The sequence below is a fragment of the Uloborus diversus genome, chromosome 1 (assembly GCF_026930045.1).
Source record: "Uloborus diversus isolate 005 chromosome 1, Udiv.v.3.1, whole genome shotgun sequence".
Classification (NCBI taxonomy): domain Eukaryota; kingdom Metazoa; phylum Arthropoda; class Arachnida; order Araneae; family Uloboridae; genus Uloborus; species Uloborus diversus.
In genome coordinates, this window is record NC_072731.1 from 218764489 (window position 1) to 218792314 (window position 27826).

General features: G+C 32.9%; 1 protein-coding gene across 1 annotated transcript; it reads left to right on the forward strand.

The window, feature by feature from the left end:
* Positions 1–182: 182 nt before the first annotated feature.
* LOC129218779 (glutamyl-tRNA(Gln) amidotransferase subunit B, mitochondrial-like) lies at positions 183–27122 on the forward strand. Its single transcript, XM_054853104.1, has 9 exons — positions 183–329; positions 11158–11338; positions 12285–12398; positions 13673–13865; positions 16069–16194; positions 16314–16427; positions 16512–16596; positions 20889–21111; positions 26988–27122. Exons 1-9 carry the CDS (start codon positions 289–291, stop codon positions 27120–27122), a joined length of 1212 nt encoding a protein of 403 aa, XP_054709079.1. The 5' UTR covers positions 183–288.
* The last annotated feature ends 704 nt before the right edge of the window (positions 27123–27826 follow it).

A 27826-nucleotide genomic window follows, 5' to 3' on the forward strand; every position in this document is an offset into this window, starting at 1 on the left:
TCTCTAAATTCTGATTGGTGGCCATTGGCGCTAAAAGTTGATTGTTACCATGACAACATATTATGCTATGTAAGGACAATTTTTATTGGTCAAAAAAGCGCCAGCAGTGGACAAATTCGCCAAAATATCTTCGGCTGTTTTTCAATTCCTGCTGAACACCGGTTTGTAAACAAACCATGAATGTGGTTTTTGCTTAAATTACATATGACTGCTAAAATTTGTTTCCTATTTTATTCAAGTTCTACTTTACAATTTAAAAATAGAATGTGCAGCTGATTTCTGGAAAACATGACATTTTTGAAAAGACTTCCAAAACAAATTTTTTATAGGTTTGTAAATCATTTGTAATTCTTTAAGATCCGTTAATGTTTCGGGAGGGGGGGGGGGGGAGGCTCAAATGGAGTCCTTGCTAGCAATTATTATATTCAGTTAGCATTATGCGTTCTTTCATGTAATTTATTCCATGTAAGGTAGAAAATTTTTTTCAATGAAATGTTGATTTGTTTAACTGAGACTGGCAGGGAGAAGCAGGGGCTAGAAACTCTTTTCCCAGAGGAGATATAAGTTTGCCCTACCATTTATACTAGTTATCTCCAAATTATTTTAGCACTTGCATCCCTTTGTTTCTAGGTGCTTTAATTGTGGTAAAATATTTAGTATGATGCCTGAAGGAAAGCAATACTAATTTGCACTCAGTTTTAACATGAAAAGAAAATATTGAGAACACTTTTAATTTTCAACAGAAGTGCTTATAAATTATTCAGAATATGTTGTTGGTTTTTGGCCAAACTGAAGTTTTTAACTGTCTGAGATGTTCTGAAACTACGTCTCTACAGATGTGGCATGATTAGATATAATCTCCTCGACTTTTGGTATTATACAAGAGCTGGAACACTTAAAAATGTAAAATTAACCTCTTAACTGCGTAGCCCCGAGCTGAGCTCGGGGTGAGGTTTATGTACCTTTAACTGTGTAGCCCGAGCCCCTTGAGTAGGGGCAGTGGACTTTCCTGCAGTACTCGAAGCAACTAACCGCGGGTGTCTTAAGATAAATTCCGAAAAAAGGAGCAACCGCGAGTAGGTGGAGAGTCAGTTGTCGATCTAATTTATTTCCGCTCACTGGACAGCCGCACGTGTTCGAGAGCTATGAGTAAGTTCATCCTAACGCTGCTTGAAATGGATGTATGTGTACTCAGAAATTGTGTATTTTTAGATTGAAATTAGGTACTAAAAATGAATATTCTCGCAGAATGCTGAAAATGAAGTTTTCATTATAATTAATTATCAAATACAAAAAGATCTGAATTAGAAATCTTAGTCTGAAATAAATAAAAAAGTATAACTAGCGTCCCAGCATAAAATCTTTATTAATCTGTTCAAATATAAATAACCTGTCAATTATACTTTTTCAAAAATATCATAAATTTAATCTCTCTTATAAAATGAAAGTTCATGGCACTAGCGTCCCTAAGAACTCTAAGTGACACTATTGTCCAATGGAATATGAACTTAATCTAATAATGTGGGTTATTTCATGTATCTCTTATTTTTTATTATTAATTCTTTTTGATTTTTTGCGTTAAATCCGGAAATTGAGAGGGAAATTTTCTTGTCACACAACACAGTTCCGTAAAATTAAATTTTAATATTTGCAAAAAAGATCATGCTTACAAGTGGTTTAAAATAACGAAATAAAAGCACCATTTTGGTTTAAAAAAAATGCAAAGTCCCCCCCCCCCAAAAAAAAAAATGCTGTCATCTGTTTTGGAGTTACAAGCCCGTTTCTCAAAGCAAAAAGATACAAGCTTATTGGTATAAAATGCATACTTTTCCATTAATTAAATTATTTTTTATGAAGTATGTAATACCATCACGAAACTCTTATGCTTTATCAACTCTTGAAGAGAAAGTATGAAAGGTTTTTAGAGCAAATTCAATGTGTTCAGAGTACTCCCCTAAACATTCGAGGTAATCTACAATACTTATCACTTAAAATTAATCCTGAACTTGGACTGATATTTGCAATTCAAGTCTTCTGAAATATATTTATTTACGAACTCTTACGACAAACCCCTCTCAAGATAAAATTCTAACTTGTTATACCGATATCTGTTTTGCGCTTTTCTTTTCTCTACAGAATGCCTTTCCGTCAAGCTCTTAATAAATTTCCTAGTATGAAATAAATAAATATCTGAACTAAAAAGTAAATGGGTAAAAATCAACAACTTTGGAAACAGCACAAGTTTACCAAAAACTCCAGTTACATGTTTCGGGAAAGGGGGGGGGGGCAAGGAAGACCTTTTTCATAGAAATTTTTTTTAAACTTAGATATGGACTTTATTGGATGTTCTGATTACCTTATAACATTCAAAGCTCACATCTTCTTATATTACAAGTTTCTCATTGCAATCCTCCTCTTCACTGCAATACCCTTCTATCTGCACCTTTTCTTTTTGCAAATTAGTGCTGTTTTTAAACGATGTTAAACTTATTAATCACCTAGTGCTTCAAGTTTTTATTTAAAAATAGAAAAATATTACATATTGCACCTTTTATGCAAATGTTTTCAAAGGAAAATATTAATTATTTTAAGATGAAAGTGCGAAACGCTTCTCATACACCTGGTAAAGCTCGAACTGAAAAAACTGCAGAGAAACATGATGCATTATTATATATGCAGGGTGTCTCAGTTAAATGTTTCAGAGCTCCTAGGAGGGGTGGGATGCATCCTGACGACTTGAAATTATATCACCTTGCGGGGGTCTGAAATTCTTTCTCTACCCGAGAAATTCGACATATGCCAGAAGTATTGTGCGAGTTTTGTTGGCAAAAAAAAAAGCATTAAATTTAGATTTAAAATAAATATCTAGTACGTTTTTCTCAAATTTTGAGTTGTGTCACTTTCCTTGCAAGAGTGCGAGAGATAAAGATATAATTAGAGAGAACATAAGCAGCTGGTGCACAAAAAAAGTTGGAGATACCTAAGGGGAGGGGAGGGGGGTAGGTAGACGGTACCTGTACAGAGTACAGGTGACTTTTTTCTAGTATTTAATTTTAAACGTTATTATTGATTAACAGACCTTTTCTCAAAATGTCCGGGGGCACGACCTTAAATATTGGGACTAATGGTCATATGGTACTTCTTTCAATTCGATGCTACATAATTTTTTAATTTTTATAAAATAATAAGAATTTTTTCTTTTTGAAAGAAAAGAGGGTAGTTGTCCCCCATACTAGTCGATTATAAATATATGTAAACAGAGAGAGAATCTAGTTGGACGTTTTTATTTCATTACAAAGAGTCAGCTGAATCTAAACTTGTGCGGCGTTTTAGTTTGTGTAAACTAAACGTAGTGCAAAAAAATCGTGGCATAACGTGAATCAATTAAATGTATCAATCTGCAATGATGTAGTTTAAGAGAACGAAGGGGAAGGGATGCTGCCCCCCGAAATATTTGAATTTTTATGGTAAAAATAATGCAAATTGTTACGTAAAATCGTTCAAAAACCACCTTTACTTATGCTGTTGCTTTTTGTGGTCCCAAACCCCAAGTTGAGGCTAGTAGTTTTCCTTCTAATCAATATGTTCTTCCTGTTTTTCCTTTTTTTAAAAAAATAAGATTTAAAAAAGTAGCAGTTATCACATCGGGTCACTTTTACTATTATAGAGTGACAAGGTAGAAAATACAACACGTGTGTGTGAGCTGTTTGCACCCCAAAAAGATATCTATTCAGAAAGGCTTAGAATCCGATGCGAATAAAAGACTTCAGACACTCCCAAGAGAGATAGATGAATACGGAAAGAGGTTCGCTGTCGTATCAGTGCATTCCATTAGCCCTACTTTCTTTGCCACAAACACAATTGTGGAATGTGAAGTTTTTATAATAGCAAGATTCACTAACAGCTGGTGAATTTGAATAGAAAATTTTAAGTCAAAAAAATGTCCAAAAATAAATAAATAAATAAAATAATAATAAATTTAAATCAATATTAAAAAATATTATTAAATAATACAGTAAAATCTCATTGCAGCGAATACCTATGCAAAGAAATTTCCATTTCAACGAAATAAATATTCAATCCCATTTTTATTTCTAGTATACATTCAACACAAGATGACTGATTTTAGAAGAAATTGATCAGAGAATATTCTTACTTTTCATTCTGAAGTTGAAAAAGTAAAATATAGTTCTGCTATAGGAAAAAAATATTTAAAATCAGTGAAACATAGTAAAAGACTCTAGGTTTCACGAACAGACATTATGTTTATGAGACCTAAGGAATAGTATTTCTTCCTCGTCAAAAGTATCATCACTTCACCAGTAAAAACTCGACCTGTCTCTTCACCTCAAAACATCTTTAATATAAAGTAAATTTCAAGTAAAGTTTATTTTAATATTTTCAGTTAAAGGTAAATGAGGTAATCCTGTATTGCGTTTTTTTTTTCTTTTTTTTTCAATGTGCTTCAAATCAATATGTGCTGAAAAATTCTTTTTCTTTTTTTCCCTTTAACACATTTAGTTCTCTTCCGGTAATACTTTCCATAAAATTAAAAAAAAAAAAAAAATCTGTTCGGAGTATCCGAAGATTCGGACATGCAAGGTTCTACTGCATATAGTAAACAATCTAGAATGTAAAATAAAAAATAACAACGTCAAAAAGCACGATTGCAGACTACTGCAGACACGTGTTTCGGCGTTATAAGGAACGCCTTTTTCAACGCAAAAGAAATGAGCTTATGGAGGAAAAGACATCCGAAAGCTCTTTTTTTTTGCATTGAAAAAGGCGTTTCCTTGTAACGCCGAAGCACGTGTCTGGAGTAATCTGTAATTTGTGCTTTTTTGACGTTGTGTCACTTCTTATTTTACTTTTTGACACAAAGGTATTCATTTTACTAATCTTGGATGTATTCAAAACGAAGCAATATTCCTACAATTCACGATATATTTTCAATAAATATGAACAAGAAAATTAAATGATGCTTTGATTATACACATAAATTGGATCGATATTAGGAGAAGAATATTTCTTATACGCTCTCTTCGTTATTCTCCTCCCCCTTTTATTCTCCTCCCTTTTAACAAATGTTGCAACCGAATCCAAGCAATTTAGTTTTTATCATGATCAAATTTTCACCGTCACTTGGGACGATGCAAGGGGGGGGGGGGGGTATTTAGCCAAATACCCCCCCCCCCTATCTCCGCCGAAAGAATACGTACTCCCACGACCCGACAACGATACTTGAGTCGCTAGTCACCATCTTTATTTGTGGGTCCTCCCCTCCCCTGCTTGATGGTTGGGTGGTTTTGATGAAGTTTAGCCATGAAGATGAAAAATTAAGAAACAAGAACAAATTTTAATAGTTTGAAAGAAGAAAGGATAAAAATACAAAAATGTATGCTTTTCCCTCTTACTTATATATACACGTATAATATATGTGTATTAGTTTAAACATATACTAACACAACCCAGATCTTTTTTGAGTACTAATTCTAATCACAGAAACTAGATTCTAATGCTCGTTCAAGCACGAATTCCCACATTGATTCTTCTACAATAATTCAGGTTTCCATTTGAAAGGGGATTAATTCTTTGCTCTTGCTTTTCATGGGTGCAATGTCTGACTGATAAGGTGTATACTGGCTGTGCATGCGCACTTCACAGTAGCTACATTGTTGTATCTACAACGAGAAGGCCTTCATTCTTTGTTGAACATTCGATGCATTTAGAACATTTTCTTCTTAGCGAATACTTATATGCTTCATAATGTCAGACGCAGATTATTCGAGCAACGACAGCTCTGATTATAGTATTTATTCTAATGACCAAGAATCTTCTGATGAAGAAAACAGCGCAGATGACAATTTAGCCAAATACCCCCCCCCCCTATCTCCGCCGAAAGAATACGTACTCCCACGACCCGACAACGATACTTGAGTTGCTAGTCACCATCTTTATTTGTGGGCCCTCCCCTGGTTGATGGTTGGGTAGACCGGTACCAGTAAGGAGGAAAAATTTGCCGGTCCTCAGGGTTTTTTGCTCGTCCTCGATTTAAAATCTATATAAATAAAACAGTCAATATATACATACGTATGTGTGTGTGTATGGCGCCCTATATAAATCCACAGTTTACGTCGGATCTCGAACAATTTGGCAGGGAGGTACTTGAGCAACCAAAAAAGAACGTAAGGGGGTTTTCGAACGCGAAAAAAAAGAAAAACCAAACCGTTTGAATTCTAATAATAAGATCCAAAAATGGCGTTTTTCTATAATATGAGGGCAAAAAAAAAAAAAAAAAAAGCTCACAAAAATTAGAATAAAATATCCATGGAAACCACTGATTTTTCTGCATCATTTGTTCCAATGTCCCAAGGTGATTAGAACGTGAGTTACAACTGTTTTTAACTAATTTCAATCTTAAGATGTAGGTAAGCCTTCAATTTGAAATTCGTTGCTGCTTACGGTCATTGCTCAACAATGATTTTATAAAAATTAGTAGCGTGACGAAAATCATTGAGAAGAGAGATCTGTTGCCCTTTTTTTTTCTCGAATATGAACAAAAAAATTCTACCTTTTGTTTTGAGGCTTTTTCAATAATTGGGGGATTTAAAAATTTTCTATTTTGGTTACTTTTTCTCGCTTCGTCAGGAAATTTTGAAGATTTTTAATATTATTTAGCCTGATCGTTTGACATAATTTTTATTTTCGAGGTAGACCGATTGAAGCCCAGGTGACGCAGCTATGAAATAAACAAATTAAAAATTCTTTATTCAAAAACAAATAAAGAAATAAATGTAAAAGTCTAATAATATCCTATGTAACGGTTTTTGCATGAATTTGGTGATTAATTTTCAAAATTGTCTGATTTTTCTCAAATGCTCACTTACTTATGGATAGTTGTTACAACAATTAGCTATCTACAACCTTTGCTATAAAATGTTTTGCAACAAATCTCTAATATGTAGTAAAAAAAAAAAAAAAAACTCGACTGCCCACTAACTTTTTCCACAACAATCCGCAAGTCAAAAATTTCCCTTTTTTTTTGAGAAAAAAAAATAAAATAAAAAGAAAAGGAGAAAAAAAAAGGGAGGGGGGATTCTCCTGTCAGATTAGATTTTTAGCAGATTTTTCAGGTTCTGCGAGTCATTTTCTTTTTTTTTTTTCATATAAAAAAATAATAATAAATAAGGCAAGAAAAAAAACTGACCGGTCTGGGAATTCTTTTAAAAAGATGTTGCCGGCCCGCGGGTCAAAAAAGGTTGAAAGAAAAATCAATTTAGTGCTTAGGTATTATAGCAGTCACTGGCGTAATCAGAATTACCATCTGGGAACTGGGCCGTAGCCTACGGCTCCTGCTTTTGAAATGCTCCCAAGTGACTAAGATTTTGATTTAGCCAATGGCTAAATCCAGTGGCGCACATGACAACCCCGCGGGGGGGGGGGGGGGGGGGCGCAAGAAGTATGAGGGCGTACGTTCAGAAAAATAAGCACTATGTTGAAATTTAAATCTTGCGGGGGGGGGGGGGGGAGAGCATCAAAGTCTATCTACGCCCCTCTCCCCATATTTTAGTCGGATCCTGCATTTGATTTTGATTTCAGCTACAGTTGAGGTAAACCAAAGCGTCGTGATGTTATCATTAGGATCTGCTCAGCCTTCAAAATGCTGCCAGGTTAGGTTTGCCCCATCTACAGTTACATTTTGTAAGCAAACTCTTCTTCAATTGTAAGTTTGTAGACGTCGGTTCCGTATGACAATATAACATATACGAAGCATTCAAGTTTATCGTTTAAAAAAAATACAATCGCTATTGAATTTTTTGCCGACTTGAAATTATTAATATAGAACAGGATAAATTATAAATGTTTCAGTCTGAATTTCATTGCTAGAAAACATTGGTTTTAAGTTGGTTGGAACCAAGGAAACAGTAGCACACCCAAGTAAATGGGTGTGACTCAAGCCATACGTGATGAAAGTTAATGCCCCAGCTTTTGGCTACTATATTAAAATTTATGCAGCAAAACTACAAACCGTTAGTTTGTAAAAAAATAACATTGCTTATCATAGTATAATCATGTAGCAAATACTAAGCTTCGCAGTTTTAATAAGCAATCTAATTATCCATAGAATATAAAGAACTTCATGTTAAAGTTTGTGGTAAGGAAAAGCATCAATTTTTGTTTTTTTTGTTTTTTTTTTAAATCTTATTTTTTCAATTTTTAAATTAAATTGATTTAATTGCGCAGTTTTAAAAGTTGAACAGCAAATTTCAATAACTAAACTAGTTTGATTAGCATTTACAAAATATATAACGTCTGTCTGAATATAAGTAAATATTTCGGAATTTCGTAGTAAAATGCTTAGAGGTCCTTTTGAAGCTAGGAGAATTTCAAAATGGTTTCCAGAACAAACCTAAGAAAAGAGAAAGCCAAAATGAATACATTCCAGCTGTCATCGTCAACCTACCCCTTGCACCTCAGGGACAACGTTCCCTCCCACTCTTTAGAAACCATCGCGCGCTGGATCCCCATAATGGCTAGATTGATCAAGCAGAAGCTCCTTTGTAAAACGAAAGGAGTAGCAACCCAGGAGGTCCTGGAACCAAATGTATTGCTGGGAAGTGAACATTTCTCTCCAAAATGTTTACGCATAAAAGGACCTTTTTTGGCGAAGAAGTTCTCACAGTAAAGAGGTTAATGCAATGACCTATAAAATTGGAAAAAAAAAAAAAAAACTGGGCAGGGCTTCGCAACCGGTGTGCCGTGACAAGGAACCCAGTGTGTCGCAGTATTTTCGTAGTTTTATTAAAGGAAAGAGCTTTGATGTATTTTGTTTTAAAGTTACGACCGAACAGTGTTTCTATCATTCTGCAACTTCTCAACTCATCCTGTCGATCATGTGCAATTAGACATACCCAACAAGGGGAGAGGCGGGATTTGCTGCCCCACCTCTTTAAAACTTCTTGTTAATATATTATTTTCAGTTTTTAAAAATGGTTTCTAATTTCCATGAAATCAATTATGCAGAATTTTTTCTAAATCTTTTGCAAAAGGGAGTATTTCCCCCTCTCCCAGGCAGGGATCATGCCCCCTCGCCCAGAATTTCAGCCCCAGCTTTAGCTTTTGTTTTCCTCTGTTCCAGTTTCGATACTAATTTCATTTTATCTTAGCTTCACAAAGCTCGGTTCTGAGACTTAGCAAAATAGAAATTAAAACCATACACTGTTTCCTCCATCGTGAAGCTGTCATGGCAAAGAATTTACCAGATGAGCTGATGTCAAATTTGGCTGAAGTCGTGAAAATCATGAATTTCATAAAATCAAGGCCGTTTAGTTCTCGCCTTTTCTCTGTACTTTGTAAAGGAAGGGGGGGGGGGGGGACAGATCTCCACTCCCTACTTCTTCATACAGAGATTCGCTGGCTTTCATGTAGTAAGGTACTTCACACAATTTTTGAATTGAGGGACAAGGTACGACAGTTTTTGATTTTAAAAAACGAAATGTAGTACGCCAATTAGTTGCAAGACAAATATTGGCTGGCAAAACTAGCGTACATGGCTGACATTTTTGAACACCTTAACAAGTTGAATCGGAAAATGCAAGGACAAGAAGAGAATTTGAGTTACATGTATGGTCAAGCTAGACGGGTTCAAATCCAAAATTCCGCTGTGGAGAGAAGAAGTAGATCATGGCTCATTGGACATGTTCAAATAGACCATCAACATGGTATGAAGGAAATGGCAATGAAGAAAAGCTGCTGAATGGGGTGGCAGAGCATTTAGTCCTACTTCAGGACAAATCCAAGCACTATTTCAAGAATACTAACATATAACAGTATGACTGGATTCGCGATCCATTCTCTTCATCTGCGGATGCATCAGTTAAATACCTTTCTTTGAAGGCACGAAAAGAATTTATGGACCTTAAGAGCGACTGTATTCTTAAGTTGAGTGAAGTGCCTCTGGACGAATTTTGGTTGCTGGTTCAAAATGAGTTTACATATCTTTGCGAACTCTGCTTCTCAACCCTCACACTTATAAAAAACAGCAAGAGATCATCTCTAACGAGCCTGATCAAGAACTTCGTGTCCAGCATAAAGCCGAATATCAAACGGCTTTGCTCCTCAAGGCAGGCTCAAGTGTCTCATTAAAATCAAACGGAAGTTAGGTGCTTGGTTATAATTTCTTGCTTGCTTCTTCCTTGAAACATTATTTAATGAATTGTTTAACTTCAGTGTGCACATTAATGACATGTTTGACAGAAATGCTTTCAAACATATGAAACATAATTTTCTCTTAAGTCTGATATAGGTAGTTTTGTTGTTTATTATCAACCTCAATACATTAGAAATATTTCTACTTTGTAAATAAATTTATATACACTACGTTATTTATAATTGTTTTATTCATATGAAAAAAGTCCCCCCCCCCGTCTTTTTACCAGTGAATGATAAAAACATTTCTGTATTACCATTGCGAAATTGAGTTCAGTGTGCCCCGTTGATCTAGAAATTTCTTAAGTGTGCCGCAAAGTAAAAAAGGTTGAGAAGCACTGGTTCAGGGCACCCTCAACTGGAAAATTTTGCCTGAGGATTAGGCAAATTTTGAGACATTGTTATGAATATCCCTTCTTATTCATTTGATTGTATGTTTGTGTGCAATAGGTTGTGTGCCTATGCATACTCTAATCATTCAGAAAAATTGGGAGTTTCCTAGAGTAAATTGAGAATTTCCTCCCTCCTATGAAGTTTGGGATAGCCGTATACTTAATTTTAAGTTTAAAAGCATTATGTTCCTCTCACTATGAAACAAAAATCGCCGTAAGAATGAAAGATGGCAGAATTTTTAAAGGGAAAGTTTCCTACTTAAATGCATGGAGATTGCTTCTGCAATCCATTCTGTTTGTAAACTTGTTAAAAATGATGATTTTCTTACAAGCTTTGATTTTTCATTAATTCATTTTATTATAGCTAAGCTTTGTTTGTGTATAAGAATCTTATTTTGTATTGTACCTGCAGGTAAAAAATGGTTTTCAAGAACTTTGCATCAAGTTAAATATATTGTTAATTGCATAATTTTTTGTAATCCTCTTAGAAGTTTTGTGTAATGTATATTTTAAAAATGTTTGAAAGTTTATTTAATTTATGTATTTTTTTCTCCAGTTGTAAAAGGTTATCTTCTAACAAAACCTCGAATTCCAAATGGGAGACAGTAGTTGGATTAGAGATTCATGCACAAATTAATGCAAAATCAAAGTTGTTCTCTAGTGCTGGTACAAATTTTGGTGCTCCAACAAACACCGAAGTTTCCTATTTTGATGCAGCTATTCCTGGAACTTTGCCTGTAAATATAACTTTAGTTAATATTTTAAGCTAATTTTTTTTAAATGTTTTTTGAAACTTTAAATTTCTGAATCTTTAAACTTTAAATGTTTCATTTAAAGAACAAAGCATGCAATTTGACAACAAAATGTTAAATAGTGGATTGCAATATCCTGACATAATAGAAGTTGCAGAGTGGTTTGGATCCTTTTCAGAGTTTTATAAAAATATTTCTTTTTAGCTGTGTAATCTTTGATGGGGGAGGCAGGGGGGGGGGGGTGATTTATTTTTTTTGCACTCCATGTCAAGTACATGATGAAATGCCTTGGTCAAATGGGTCAGGCTGACAACAATTTGCATTAGCAATGCCTATGAGGCTGCACTGTCCATCATAAAATTAAATGAGCTATAGAAACAAATGCAAGATAGTAGGATACCTTTATCTTATTTAACTATTATAATGGCTTATCTTTGAGTTAAATGTTTTATCCAAATCAATTACAGAAGTTAGTTAAAACAGGAAATGGAGGAAGCACCATATGGAGCAGTTTACAAGTTTGAAAGCTTTGTCAATGACTTATCTTTATGGCAGCAATTGAATTAAAATTTCGTCCCAAACATAGCTTGTCACAAGACCATATGGTCCAGACTGTTCTAAAACATAACGTCTCTTGGGACAAAAAAAGTCGGGCATACTCTCTTTGGGATCACTGCCATTTAGTATTAAAAAAAAAAAAAAAAAAAAAAAAACATTCCTTTGAGATAACAACATAAAAATATCGATGCAAATAATTTTTATTATTGATTTTAAGTTTTTGCAACTCCTTAACTTTCTCATAATCTGTTTTTTTTTAGGGAATGGAAATGCAATATACTCACTTTGCCCTTTTGAATTCTTATTTTAAATGTTTAATTGTAAATTTTGATTTATTAAATATTTGAAAATTAAATAAGATATATGCTTTCAGGTGCTGAACAAATATTGTGTGGAAGCTGGAATTTTGACTGCACTTGCATTAAATTGCACTGTGAATAAAAAATCCACATTTGACAGGAAGCACTACTTTTATCCAGATTTACCAGTATGTTTGAGCAAGCACTTTTGTAAGATTCTTATCTTTTTTTTTTGGAAAATATCCATAAAAAAGCATCTATCACAAAGTTTTATCTCCATAAAAAAAGTGTCAAAAATAATTAATAAATGTTATATTATAAAAGTTAATGAATAAATTTTGTGCAAAGAGACAAATGGTTGAACTCAATTTGTCAACTGCTATCAACTTTGAAATTAAATTTCCACCTAAGTCTTGTGCAGTATTACCAGCTCTAAAAAATGATAATGTAATGGGGCCATCAAGACCATCTTGATGTAATACCAGTAATATTTCTTATACCTTTTTAATTATATTATCTGTATTGATGTTTTTATTCTTAATTCAATATCAATTTTCCCCTACATTGTGCCAGAAACAAGTTATTAAAATTAATGTAAAGAAAATTAATTAAATGACCTTAAAATTGTAATCTTAAGTTTTCGTCTTATGTGATCAGATCTACTTTCTCTCTCAATTTCCTTGAAAATAATTCTGTTTTGCTTTTAATTTAATTCCATGTCTCAATATTTCTGATTCATTATGATTTGTTGGGGAATTTTCGACATTTATTTTGAATTTCCAGTAAAAACGTACATTTACAAATGAAGCATAAGATTGCATAAAATTAGGATTTAACAATATCATTATACAGGGTGTATCAAAAAGGATCATCTGATTTGGCATGTCTATATTTCGAACAGTAATAAACATATGCAATTACAAATTTTTTTGGATGAAAGGGAAACTGAAAAAGTTTCCATATGTCCTTCCATTTTCAAAGGTGTTCCATATGTCCACCTTTAGATAATACGGCATATGTCTAAACGGTATTGAAACTCGTCCCACACTACAGCGAGCATGTCCTGAGTTACGGATTCCACTGCTGTTGTTATGCGCTTCCTTAGATCATCCATTGTTGTTGGTAGAGGAGGCACATATACAGAGTCCTTGATAAATCCCCACAAGAAAAATCACATAAAACTTGAGAGTTTCCTCTTTCCAACAGTACGTTGTTAGCGCCTTTAGCTCGAAAAACAGAATAGTTATGATTTTTTAAAATCGGATGATTCTTTTTGGTACACCCTGTAGTTTAAAATAAGCTGCTGAAACTTTGGTTTTATGTTTGAAGTTATGGATGCAACTGGAATAAGTTTTAAGAAGCTAAACTTTTTACTTAGCATTACCTTACAAAAGTTTAACCTTAATTTCATCATTTCAAGAATAAATTGTTTGGAAATAATGTAAACTTTTGTTTTTTACAGGCTGGCTATCAAATAACCCAACAGTTTAATCCTCTTGCAAATAATGGATACATTACTTTTGTAGTGTGTAGTAAATCACAGGGTGATGAGCCTTATGAATGTAGATGTAATTTGAAACAAATTCAACTAGAGCAAGACAGTGGGCGGAGTTTTCACGTAGCCAACAAAAAAAGCTTTGTTGATCTAAATAGAGTTGGAAAGTATATTTTTTTCTATCAGATATATAATGAAGTGTTTCTGTCAATAGTTCTCATATTTATTATTTATTTATTTATTGGAATGATATTTGGCTATATTGGTAGGATGCATTATTTTTCAAAACAAAATTCTCATAAATCATGGATTGTGATTTATAAGTATGGATTAATGTTTTATGCCGAGCTAAATTAAGGCATTGGCATATAGGATACTGATGCAGTGCGCCAAAACTTTGGGGCACCAAATCTGTTGCTGTTGTTTTAAAAAATTGAAAAGTTTATACCATGAGAAAAATTTTAAATCTTGAAATGAAGAAATTTCCCTAAAATTTTGATCTTTTGAAAAAATCTCAAGTACTCTATATTCACTTTTATTGAAATTGAAAGTTATGTTTCATATGTGAGTATGTTGAGAAATGTCTTGTTACAACAAGGCTAAATTTAATTATGCCTTCTATTATGATGTATATTTTTCACACATAACGCTTCTAGTTACATTTTTTCTTCTTGTATTTGACTTTATAAGCTATATTGTAATATAAAACAAGTCTTTAAAAATATATTTTGTTGCTTTATAAAGTAGAGGAGAGGGTGAGGGCATAAAATAAAGTTTGTGTCCTCAAAAGGTTTAGTCTGGCCATAATTTTATGTATTACTTACTTGCGTGCAATCTCTCCCTGTATTTATTTTTAATCCCCTTTATTAAAATTAACTAAGAACTAACAGACCACTCTTTTGGTCGCCAAGTTTTGTCGCCAACTTGGTGACAAATGTGGCGATTTATTTTTTTAAAATCTGTTTCAATTTGGCCACTGTTGGTGATATTTAGAGAGTAAACTATTGAATCACATTAAAATTGCCAGTAATGGGGAAATGACATTAAATTGGAGTAAAAGGATGTCATGTGATGCACACATCAGCTCGTTTTGATCTAGTTGACTTCTCTGACATCTGTCCTCCTTATTCATTTACAATTTTAGAACACTAAGTATGTTATTCTTAGAAAACATCATAATAAGGATTCTAATATCAATTAAGCAATTAAAATTAAAACAGTAAACTTCCAATGGTGACTATGAAAATAAGAAACACCACACATGTACTACAAATATGCATTTGAGCACTTTATGCACATAAAACAAACATACTCCTTGCAGAAAAACAAAAATATTCACTGTTTTCAAATTTGTTGATTTCTTTACAAAATTAGTCAAACATTTCTATGTTTATGCATTTAGGCCTCTCCTTGTTTGGGATTCAAATATTTCTCTCTTTAATTCTCTCTCTCCTCTAAATGCTGAATATGACCTTTAACTTAACTAAAGCTGTGTTGTGGCTCATCTTCTTTGTACTTTACCACCATATTTTCATCGCTCTCTTTAAATTCTTTCCTAGTTTTTATTTACTATTTGTTTTTAGGCTACATGATGCTAGTTTGGATCATTAGTGTCACATTCAATCTTCTCGATAATATTATCTTCATTGTCATTTTGTCCACCAACAACAAATTTTGCTAAGTTGCACGGAATCATGAACGAAATCTTCCAATTTCTCCTCATAATCTACCAAGATTTTCCTCATTCAAATGGAATTTGTTTAGTCAAAAACTCATCTGACATTACAAAAATAAGTTTCATCTTGTTAAAATCTTGTGTAAAGCTGAGATTCAGACAACGGAACATAAATAAAACACATTTTATACGAAATATGGGGAGACACATACAGCAAGATGTAAAGAAAAGTAGTAAAGACTCAGTAAACAAGACTGTGGCTCTTTAAATAGAGTAGAGAGTGGATTTTCAGCATTCAATGACCTTAATAAGCTTTCTCCTAAGTTTGATGGTGTATTAAAGAAGAGTTTTCTCTCTGTAGAAACTTGCAAAAGTAGCTTCCAGTAAAGAAAAGGCTCAGTTCATGCTTTTGAACCAATACAAAGCGATTACTTCCAACATATCATAAGGAGGATAATGGAAAAAAAGAAAAGAAGAAAAAATTTAGACTTGCAAATAATCTAGAACACAGAGAACTCCCCCTGGTTAATCAGGAGTTTACTGTACTTGTTCTTTACTGTACTATTTCCTTTCTTTTTTTGGTTCTATAATCAATTCAAATTCTTTTTTGTTTGATTTTGTGTGCTCTCTAGAGCTATTGCTTTAAAAAATTGCACATTAAAAAAAAAAATTGTGTTTTTTTCTTCATTAGGTATTGGACTAATGGAACTTGTTTTTGAACCTGATTTGAGGAATGGAATTGAAGCTTCCTCTTTGGTAAAAGAGCTAATGCTTATACTAAGGAAAATAAACACCTGTTCTTGTGAAATGGAAGGTGATATGATACGCTTTTCTTTGGTATTGAAAATAAATTACTCAATATTTTGTTGCTAAGAGGTATTTCATTGTAAATAAGTTGAATTTAAAATTTTCACTGCTAATTCTCTCTTTTAGAGGGAGCATTACGGGTTGATGCCAATATTTCAGTAAACCAAGTTGGAGAATCGCTTGGTGTCAGAACTGAAGTTAAAAATATCAATAGTTTACGCTTCATTGCACAAGCAATAGGTAATGAAAATTTTACTATTAACACTTGTTCATTAGTGCATGTAATTGAGTTATTATTCTTAACATCTGTTCAAATTCTTCTAGATTTTGAAATAAGCAGGCAGATAAATATCCTAGAAAAAGGAGGCATAGTTTCAAATGAAACAAGAGCTTTTGACTACCACTCAAAGTAAATAATTACTCATTCTATTAAAAATTTGGGATGGTTTGGTTTTCAAATAGTTTCATGTCAAGTAGTACTTCATATCTGTGATGTAATCCAATGTGAATGAATCTTTATGACTCAAGACAAAACAAATACAAGGCAAAAAAAAAAAAAAAAAATCTTGCTTTAGAAATTATGGAAACTTGTGTATCTACCTTCTTTTTAAAAATTAATGATGTACAATACGATTAATGAATAGAAATGTATTTCTGCTTTTGTTAAAGCAAAACAGAAAAATCATTATAAGATGCAATTGGAAAATTCCTAGTACTAACTGAAGGTCACAAGAAAGTTTCATTATATTTAATTTTGGCCACAAACTTTTGACTTTGTCCTAAAATGTTCTTATAAAAGTTTATTTTCTTCATATACATCGCTCATCTGTGGCTTACTATTCATTTTGCTTAAGCATTCAATTCAAATCTAGGTAGTGGCTTTGAAGATGCTACTCTGCCATAATCAACAATATTGAAACATTTTAACAAGAATCGAAAGTAATACATTTATATATCTGTTTGAAGAAAATTTTTTTACTTCAGCAACTTTTTGGTCCATTTTGCTCCAATACAGTTTGTATTTTAAAATGTTTTCAGTGCAGGCTTCCTCCAAGTTATGTATCATTGACTCCCAGGGCAATTTCCTATGCTTCAAGTCTACAGTGCGCCTGTTAATAAGTTGGTACAGCCTAACTAATATTACTATGGCAGAGTTGACAGTTTCCTCCGAAGCAGAGAAACAATTGGAGAAACCAGTTAAATGAAATAGGTTTCATGTAAGTGGGAGAAATAAAATAAACTTATTTTAAGAATTTACCGCATTTGTTACAATTTTTTATGATAAAGCAAATGTACTTTCAAGGAAAATAAGAGCAAACAGCTAATTACATATGATCGAATTATAATTAAAACTATTTAATTCTGCTGTTAACTTCAAATTAAAAGTAATCAATGTCTGACAATATTTATTCAGTTTTGTAGCTTTATAAAATTGGAAGTTCTAGATGAAGTGATTAGAATAAAAGTCTCTCCTACAACTAAATGAAATTTCAGTTTTCAGGGCTCATTTAAAAGATTTCACTATCAAAATAATTGAAGAACTATTTTGGCTAAAACTTACTGTGTCACACATGCTTCATTTGTGTAATACGAAACTGAGACCGAAAAATGTTGTAAAAATTTCTGAACAGTAGTACTTTCAGGGTTCATTAAGTCATTGAAATCCTGGAAATTCATGGAAAAAAAAAGAATTCAGACCTGGAAAAGTCATGGAAAGATAATATTTTTGTTAAAAGTCATGGAAATTTATTTAAAGTCGTGAAAAAAATTGTTGAGCAGTAAGAAAGTAACAGTAGCTAAAAGAGCATTAAAAACCTTGAGTAAAAAGTATTGCTTGTAAAATATATTAATACTGGAAAATTGAATGATCCCTAAAATAAATCCTGTTGCATCCACTTCTGTAACAGCCGCCCGCCTTTTTTTGTAATGTGATTTTACTACTGGGACATCACTAATTTTGAATTCACCATTATTTTCAGCAATTCTTATATTTTAAACTAGTGATACCTGCACGGTTTCGCCTGTAGTAGAGAATTAAATGGTCATTTGGTTTGCTTGTATATTTACAAATAATGGATGATTGAATTTCTTGCCAATTTGCTATGTTCATTTGCTTGCCCATGTAAGGGTTCCACGTTATGATAATTTGATAATTTACTCTTCCACGTTGTGATAATTCGCTCGGAAATTTTTTCTTAAAATTGGAATAGAAAAAGAACAAAATCGAATTATCGAAAAATCGCTACAAGGTATACACCCCTATGCTACAAACTAATTTTGTACCAAATTTCAATGAAAATCGTCAGAACAGTCTAGGTACTAGGTGCGTCACAGAGATCCTGAGAGACATCCAGTCAAGGGCGCCCATATACAAAATTGTAAGGGGGGGGGGGGCTCAGATATTTTCCCCATGGTTCAGCAGGGTATTTTCTCCATGGGAACTAATTTCAGGACAGATTAGAGTCATTAAAATTTCATTTTTAATAATTTATTCATTAATGGCTGGAGAAATAAATGTTTTTACATTTTTGCAAAGAAAAAAGTACCAAATGCAAGGAAATTCTAATTTCAAAGGGGGGGCTCAAGCCCCCTTGCCCCCCTATATGGGCGCCCTTGCATCCAGTCAGACTTTCAGCTTTATTCAGTAAAGATTCTGTAGTGGTGAAATTACCATGTTCTTGATTTTGCCTTGGCCACTCACAAGGGGGTAAGAGTGGGTCAAGCCCCCCCCCCCTTTGAAATTAGAACTTCCTTGCTTTTAGTACTTTTTTCTTTGCAAAAATGTAAAAACATTTCTTCTACAGCAATTAATGAATAAGTTACTAAAAATTTCAAACTTTAATAACTCTAAGCTGTACTAAAATCGGTTTCTATGGGGAAAATATCTGAGCCCCCCCCCCCTTAAAATTTTGCATATGGGTGTCTTTGCCCACTCAAAAAGTAATTCAACTGCATCGGAGGTCATTTTAACCACTCGTAAAAAAAAATCATTATTAAATCTATCAGATCTTAATTTAATGAAGGCTTTAGAAGATCAATACTTTTGTCAGGGGACAGAACATTGAAATAGGGGAATTCTAATACTCCAAAACAGTGGTACCCAACATACGGCTTGCAAAACTGATTCATGTGACCAGCTGAAATATCGGGATTAGATAAATGAATTTAACTGAAAAACATGACTTTACTTTCAAGAACGAAAATACTGTCAAGTTACATTGATGGTTAAGGCGCACTTTTGACACCTAAAGGCAATATTTTTATTAAGTAAATTTATTATTTGAAACTTTACCAGAAATAATACTAGTTTTTTCTTTTACATTGTTGTAAGTTAAAGAGATAAACTTTGCTATTTGTAGCCAACAGGGACATTTATGTCCAACAAAAATTCAGTAGGTCGATAATGGCTTTTGCTTTCAGTCATATATCCATGAAAGTAAGGCAATGTGAACTTATTCATTAATTTATCTGCATATGTTGAAGATGAGCATTAGAAATTACTGCTGGTCCACTGGTCCCAGACCAGTGAAACCTGCCTCGGACCACAATAAAAAAAATGGTGGTCCCTGGAACCACCAATTGTCTATTTTTGATCATACTGTGCTAAAAAAAATTCAAAAGCATTTGCCTAGCTATTGTTTAGCTATTTATTAGTCAAACCGTTGGTTAACATCTTTTACAATTATTATTTTTTCTTTTTCAAAAGTTTTATATAATTTTAAATCACACATTTACATTTTACTCTATTGATCACACTTGGAGGGGAAAATAAAGTTCCGGAAACTAAGTAAAACTGATCAAATTAAATTCACAAATTTTTTGTTGCCTTTTTTAAAGGGTTGTTTAATGAAATTAGTTTTCAGACTGTATACTTGGCAGATTGAAATGCTGCCTAACAAAGATTTTAAATTTTGAAACATTCAAATATATTAAAAAATCCACATCAGTAGAAAAATGTGCTTGTCTGTTTTGCATTGTCATTTGATATTAAATGTTCACATTGTTATTTAATATTACGTTTACCATTTTGAACAGTTAAGTGTTTTATTTAATGTTTAATCATTGAGCTAAAATGAAACAGTTATATTTAAAATAACTTAATTAATGTAATCATAAAGTGTAAATAATTTTTGGTACAAACATATTTAGTGTTTAATTTAAAACGGACCAGTGATGTTGTTTGAGGATAGATAATCAATGTTTATATAGTATTGATATTAATTAATGATTTATCAAACGGTACACACATTTGCAGCAAATACACAGCAGATAAAGTATCCATGCATGGCGTGCAGGGATGCCTCTATATTACTTGCTATGGTTACTGATGTCACCTTTTTACATTTGATATAAATACTCATAGAATTTATTTATGCTAATTCAATAAATTGAAATTTTATCTACTGTTTTATTTTCCGTTGGTTTTGTCCAGATCATTCCACGTCTCTTCCAGTTTTTCTTCATTTCTTATAATTTCTTCCATTGTGCTGGAAGAAACTGATTTATTCCATACAAAATCCAACCCTGCTATTGCACTAAAAGCTCATTTATTAAAAAGATGTATCAGCGATGAGTGGATGTAGAAGATGTGCACCAAAATTCCCATTAATAGTTTGTTAGCTTGCCGGTTATTTAATTTATGTACATTGTGCATCTGTAAACTTCTTCTAAAAAACAACCCTGACTAATTTCTTTCTTTAGAGAAACTGTGTATATGAGAGACAAAGAAGCACTTCAGGATTATCGCTTTATGCCTGAACCAAATCTCCCTCCTATACGACTAAGTGATGATGTTGATGCAACTGATGATTATTGTATATCAGTTAATAAATTGCGTGAAAAGCTTCCAAAGCTTCCATCTGTTGAGCGAGCAGAACTGATGAGCAAATATAAGGTGCCATATAATATTGCTGACATATTTGTGGTAAGTGACTTTTATACATTATTACACACACACACACACACACACATATATATATATATATATATATATATGGAACTGATGTGATATACCCCACTCTTGGCGACTTTTTCCTGTTGGCGCCAAGAAAGCGTCGCCAAGAAAACGATGTATGACGACATATGTCATACATCGTTCTTAGCGATGCTTTTTTAGCGCCAACAGGAAAAAATCAGATAAGAAAACATGATCAAAGCACTTCAGAACACAATATATATAAAAACAACATAAAAGCACAACAAAAAACATCACGAATATATGCTTCAAAAATGTACAGGGCCGGGGTTTTTTGTAAACATATTAAAATACAATGAAATAAATTATTGTATTAATTACAAGTCGAAATTAATGCATTAATTTTTTTTCATCATTTCTCCGGGATACGAGCCCTTGGTCTCATAGTACTTTCGTAATAAGACCTCGGCTCGCCGGCCCTGCCTCGGTCTCATTACGAAAGTACTATGAGACCTCTGGCTCGCCAGGACCTCGCTCCGCTCGGTCCGTTATCCCTCCGACTGTTAATATACATTACAGTCGGAGTATGATCACAGTTATGTATACTACAAGAACCCCTCAAGGATTTGTAAAAACAAAGAATTTTGGAAGTGAGAGGTTTTTTTTTTGAATTCTAAAATAAAGAACTTACCTTTTTATATGGTATAAATATTCACACTCAGTCTAAAACAATACATCATATGACAATGGCACGTTACAAATACACACCACGTTGGAGTATGATCACAGTTATGTATACTACAAGAACCCCTCAAGGATTTGTAAAAACAAAGAATTTTGGAAGTGAGAGGTTTTTTTTTTGAATTCTAAAATAAAGAACTTACCTTTTTATATGGTATAAATATTCACACTCAGTCTAAAACAATACATCATATGACAATGGCACGTTACAAATACACACCACGTTGGAGTTAACTTTTAATTAACCTTCAAGTTTGAAGAAACTGGCATTTTCTAATGTTTTTACTTCAAAACACAACTACTGAATTGAAACTAACACAAAATAAGCATTCCTGTAAGGTATATTGCACGAAACAACACCACGTCATAAAATCCCCCTAAGAGCGGAACATATGTCCACCTACCTCCACGGACACACGTGCGAAAAGAATTAGTTCACATCTGTACTTCCCAGGTATATTCTGCAGGGTTACTAGGGCTACCGGAAAAAGTTTTATCGCCAACGTTGGCGATTTTCGAAATGAGCTAAAAATTCTATCCTCGCCAAGGGGGGGGGGTATATCACATCTGTACCATATATATATATATATATATATATATATATATATATATATATATATATATATATATATATATATATTAGGGTGGTCCTTATTTATATGGGAATTTTTTTTTTCGGAATTCAACAAGTGACGCCCCCTAGTTTTGTGACACTATAATAAAAAGTAATCGGTGCAAAATTTGAACTCGATCGGTCAATAATAACACGTGCCCCTAGGACGTTGAACTTTAACACTTTTGATAATTTTCCCACAAATCTTCGAGTTTTTACTTCAGACCCCGTACATCGTTTCTCCTATGTTTGCAAAATATTTTTACTGCGAGGTAGCCGTAAAATTAATCTTTTTAATTACTTCATATCGTCTAAAGATTTTACATTGAATAAGAATGAAATAGTGCTTTAGAAACCTTACCTTAATCGTACGCTTTTCTCAATGTATCTCAATCGTGTGCATTTTTTTTCCCGATAGTCTTGAACTGTCTGTAAAATACTAAATTGCTTTTGTGACTCATATTTGGTAAATTGATTGTGAAATTCGTCGATTAATTTTGCTCCTCTTTCAGTTGTATCATTTACAACTTTCAGCATTTTAACGATATCTCTTCCCTTTAAATAGCTTCCTTCATTTTGCCATGAATCAGGATCACATAGGAAAACATCTTTTGGTGTTTGTAACTTATCAAACAGTTTTATTTACTTGTAATTGATTCTATAAAGAGGAAGATCTTTACTAAGAAAGTATTCCAAATCATCTACTGTTATCTGAAATTTTTTATGCAGTCATCAGACACGTCTTCTTATTCAGCAAGCATTTTTTTGAAGTAGTCTTTTCCTATCTTCAAAGTCAATTCCTTCATCCAATACGGACAAAGCTACTAGTTTATCCCCTAAATACCATATGTGATTTATGAATTTTTCAATCACTGCTTCTTCTGCATGTTTGTCATCATTTTGTACGCTGCAGGTTTTTTAGACACTAGACTTTATATTAGTTTAAAAGGCCTAGAATGGGTTGCTGCGAAAAACTATATCTTCTTACAGCATTTAACTATAAAACAGCATTTAGGGCATTCTCTTCATATAAGGTCAATTTAAATTGTTTCCTAAATATATAAATATTCAAACAATAAATTCCTTTTGCCACCCATTTGGCTCACAGATAAGCTCCAGGTTGCCGAAAACATATCCCTGTAGGAGGGAGGACTAAACCAAGAAATATTATTACACGTTATGAGAATTCTCTGTAATATTTCTTAATTCCGCTTTCTACGAACAATAATATGTCATCAAATTCTTCTTTTAGAATTTAAGTGGTATGTGTACTTTTTGAATTTTGAAACCCTTAAATAATGGAATATCGAGTCTAGAACTAAGAAAGGCAAGAACTTCTTTAAAGACACTCTGCAGTACGATTTCAAGTGCATGATGATAGCAACACAAATGAAATATATCACCGTTCAGCTTTTGTTCTAAAAAATTACATGCACAATTTATACGGCCGGTACTGTAAACCGCTGTATAAAACACTACAGCTTGAACAGTCAGCAATAAAGAGCAATCATCTAAGGTATCATATGCAACTGAAGAAATATCTCAGAAATTCTGAGTAGCTGTTCAACATTGGGACCTGAAGTTATCATGGTAAGCCTATCAGCGTTTTTTTCCAGTTACATCTGGATGTAGCTTTGTATCCCAGGGAATAACTAAAAAGTCTAAATTTGAATTCATGAAATCTGATTTTACCTCTCAAAGATTTTCTCTTGCTCTCTTAAGGGATGTACGATTGATCATAAGGTTATTTGGATTTAAATTTACTGCATCTACATAGGCTGTAAATAAATGAACAGCATCTTTGTCCCTAATATGGCATTGGCATTTGTCTAACATTGATGAAATGTGAGCAGATATCAATAGTTGTCAAGCTTTTTTGCGTTGTGGTAGACCAGATATAGAAAAAAGGTTCAACAAGTTAGGATAGATACCCATTTCGGTTTCTAAGTCTTGTGAATTGGAAGAGGAATTTGATGATAATAAAGGACTATGTACTGAAATAGAAGACAGTTTAAAGTATAGATTTTTACATTATTCCGATCTGGAATTTTTTAAAATTTATATTTTAGATATGGAAAATAGAGTTTATTTTTATTGTAGGGTAATCGAGGATTTTTCAAAATTTAAATTATAAGAATGCATAAACATTTAAGTATTTAACTAAAGAACAGCAAATTAAAATATAATTGTCATTACTTATATTTATAGCATGGAAACCTAGTGATCCTATTTGCCACACCTATTACATACACAGAAAATTTTCTAAATCAACACCCCCAAAGCCTGGAGGAGGCAATTTGTTGTTGTCAAAAATCATTCATTAATGGCCTTTAAAATCTCTTGTATCCATCTTGGTGGTAAGAAATGTTCTTCTGCCGCTTGGTTTGAAATGAGCGCGAATTGTGGTATGCCCGTCCCTAGGCCACTGGTGTACATGTACCCTACGTAATATGTAAAATATTACAGAATGAAAATGAGAGAATGGTTGGTCTGGAAGTAGCAACATCTATTGAGGTTCAAAATTACTTTAAATATGAAACCTTGGAATATTTTTACATAAAAATGAGAAAATCCGCATTTTTTTCTCCGAAACTCAAAAAAGGGGACCCTAGGGGCACGTGTTAATATTCATGGATTGACTTAAAATTTTGCATGGATCATTTATTTGTATAATGGAACAAATTGAGGGGGCGTCGTGTAAAATATCTACAACTTCAAAAATAAGGACCACCCTAATATATATATATATAATAATAATAATAAAAGTGAAAAATATTGAAAAGACCACACCAAGAGCCCATAGATGCGCAGCGCAGCAAAACTAAAAAGCCAAGTAATTATAAAATTAAGCAAACAGAATTACAAATATTAAACAAAATATAAATAACAAATGATGATAAAAAGGAAAAATGCAAACAGCTATTAAGTAGGAATAGATAAAGAGTGAATCCAGAGCTCATCAGCCGTGGAGGATTCATTAATTATGGTCAAAAGACCAAAATTTTAACTATAAACTAGAAGAGAATGTTTAAGCTCCAGTACATGTAATATAGAGTAACAATGGGCAAATGCACCACTTGCTAAGCTAAAAACAATAAACTAGAGCTCAAACCTAAAACTAAAAGCAGGGGATTTCGCTTCGACTAATTAGGAAAACAAGTTCCGATAATTAGCCTTCCACGGGACAGTACCTGCCAATAACAAAATTGTCTTACCTTGAAATCCGCGTAAACAAATCCAATCTATTGTTCAGCCTGATAAAAAAACCAATCCATTTGTCAGCAAAACATTAAAAACATAAAAACATATCCCGAAATCGGTCCATAGACATGCCGAGTCGCCTGTTTCGCACGTGTAAAATTCATCCACCACGGTGATTCATAAAAAAATGGTTTGTCACGGTTGTATCATACATTTACACAGTTAAACAGTTTCAAAGGAAGCGAAATGTTCATCGAAGGCTATACTTAAGCAAATGTTTTCAACTAGATTTTTAGGGAAGTTATTATTAAAAAGTAAGTTTTTGAGTACTGAAATTTCTTGCTTAAATGCAGAGATGGTATTGCAAATTCTTTTAATTCTGATAGCTTGCGAAACAATAATGCCAATAAAAACCTTTTTACTTAGGCAGGAGGAAAAATCTTGTAAACTGTTAACTGTGAAATTGAATTCACGTCTTTTATCATAGATTGTAGTGGAACAATTTGAGTCAATTTGTATGTTGATATCCAAGAAATTAAAGCTATTTTGATTACACTACAATCTATGATAAAAGACGTGAATTCAATTTCACAGTTAACAGTTTACAAGATTTTTCCTCCTGCCTAAGTAAAAAGGTTTTTATTGGCATTATTGTTTCGCAAGCGTTGAGATAGTTGTTGAGATAGGAAATATTGGATTGTTTTCCAGATGATATATCCATATTGTCCAAAGCAGATAAAGAATTTTCTTGGAATCGGCAATTTTTGATGGGCGAAGGGGCAACCAATGAGTCGGGATTCTGATTCAGAAAGCAATAGGGAAACTTCCATTAAAACTTACTTTTTCAAATGCTTTACTTGGCCTGGAAACTTCCAAAACGTAATTATGTCATGCAGAAGGCAACAAATGACAGTATTTTTTTCTCTCCATAAAGTCGAAAGAGAACTATTTCGAGTAAGTATCAAGGACATTGTGAAACATCTATACTCAGTACTTTAAAATTTCAAATTAAGTAGTGTGTAATAAATCCCAACATGCTGAATAAAAAGTGTCTATTTTTGAAGAAAAGGATATTTTTGAGCAGTTGCTTATTAGGGCTTTTATATAAGGTAAGTGCTGTTTTTAAATTATTTTTTTTCACCTCGATATTACAAAAACCCTGATTTAACGTATAAAAGTTTCGGTCCCGATAGATTCATTAAATCGGGGTCTGACTGTATAGTATATATTGATTATGAAAATTTCAAATGTTATTTTCTTTTGAAGGTTTTTTGAATTAGTTTAAATATATGCCCAGAAAACAACTAATTTTAATTAATTTTGATTTTAGAGCACTGATGGTTTAAGATCTATGTTTGAAACAATTGCCTGTACTGTCCCTGATGTTATGTATATCAGTAATTTTCTATTGAATAATGTTCAGCATCAGTTGAACATCAGGAAACTCACATTTAAAAATTGGTAATGTATTACATTACTCTATTTATAGAATAATATATTGTCATTTTTTTTTTCACAGGAAGAGGAATCTTTAAATTTAAACAACTAAAGGCTATATTTAATGCGTATTTCAATATATTATTGTGTTTTATGAAAACTTTATTTCAGAAGATTTAATAAAAGACTACTTAAAAAAAAAGATGTTTTTTTGTGATGGAAGGTTTAAGAACAAACTAAGAAATTTACATTACCCTAAATGAAATGATGTACTTTTTGCAAGCAAATACTGAACGGCTTGTTATAGTATGCAGAGACTGCAGTTTCACTCTTATTTTAAGTATGTCTGTTCAGACTGGACATAACATAGCTGAAGGCAGAAAATCTTATAAAAAACTGAGTATAAATTTACACTGGTAGCTAAAAATATTTCAGCTCACTAGTGGAGATGAAAAGTTTTTGATTATGAAGATATACTCATTTTCTTTGTACTCGATACAGTCGACTCTCGCTACAACGCGATCCAACTTACGCGAAATGGCTATGACGCGATTTTTTCCCTGGTAAATTTTTTTTATTCCTAATGCAAATTCTTCACCTGCAACACAAAAATTTTCCAAGGGGAATCGCGGTTTTTTCGTGAATGGACATTCATCCTTTTGGCATCACTGAGAGCGGAAATTCCCACACCATACTAGTCTGAACATTGCTTATACAAATAACTCTATACTC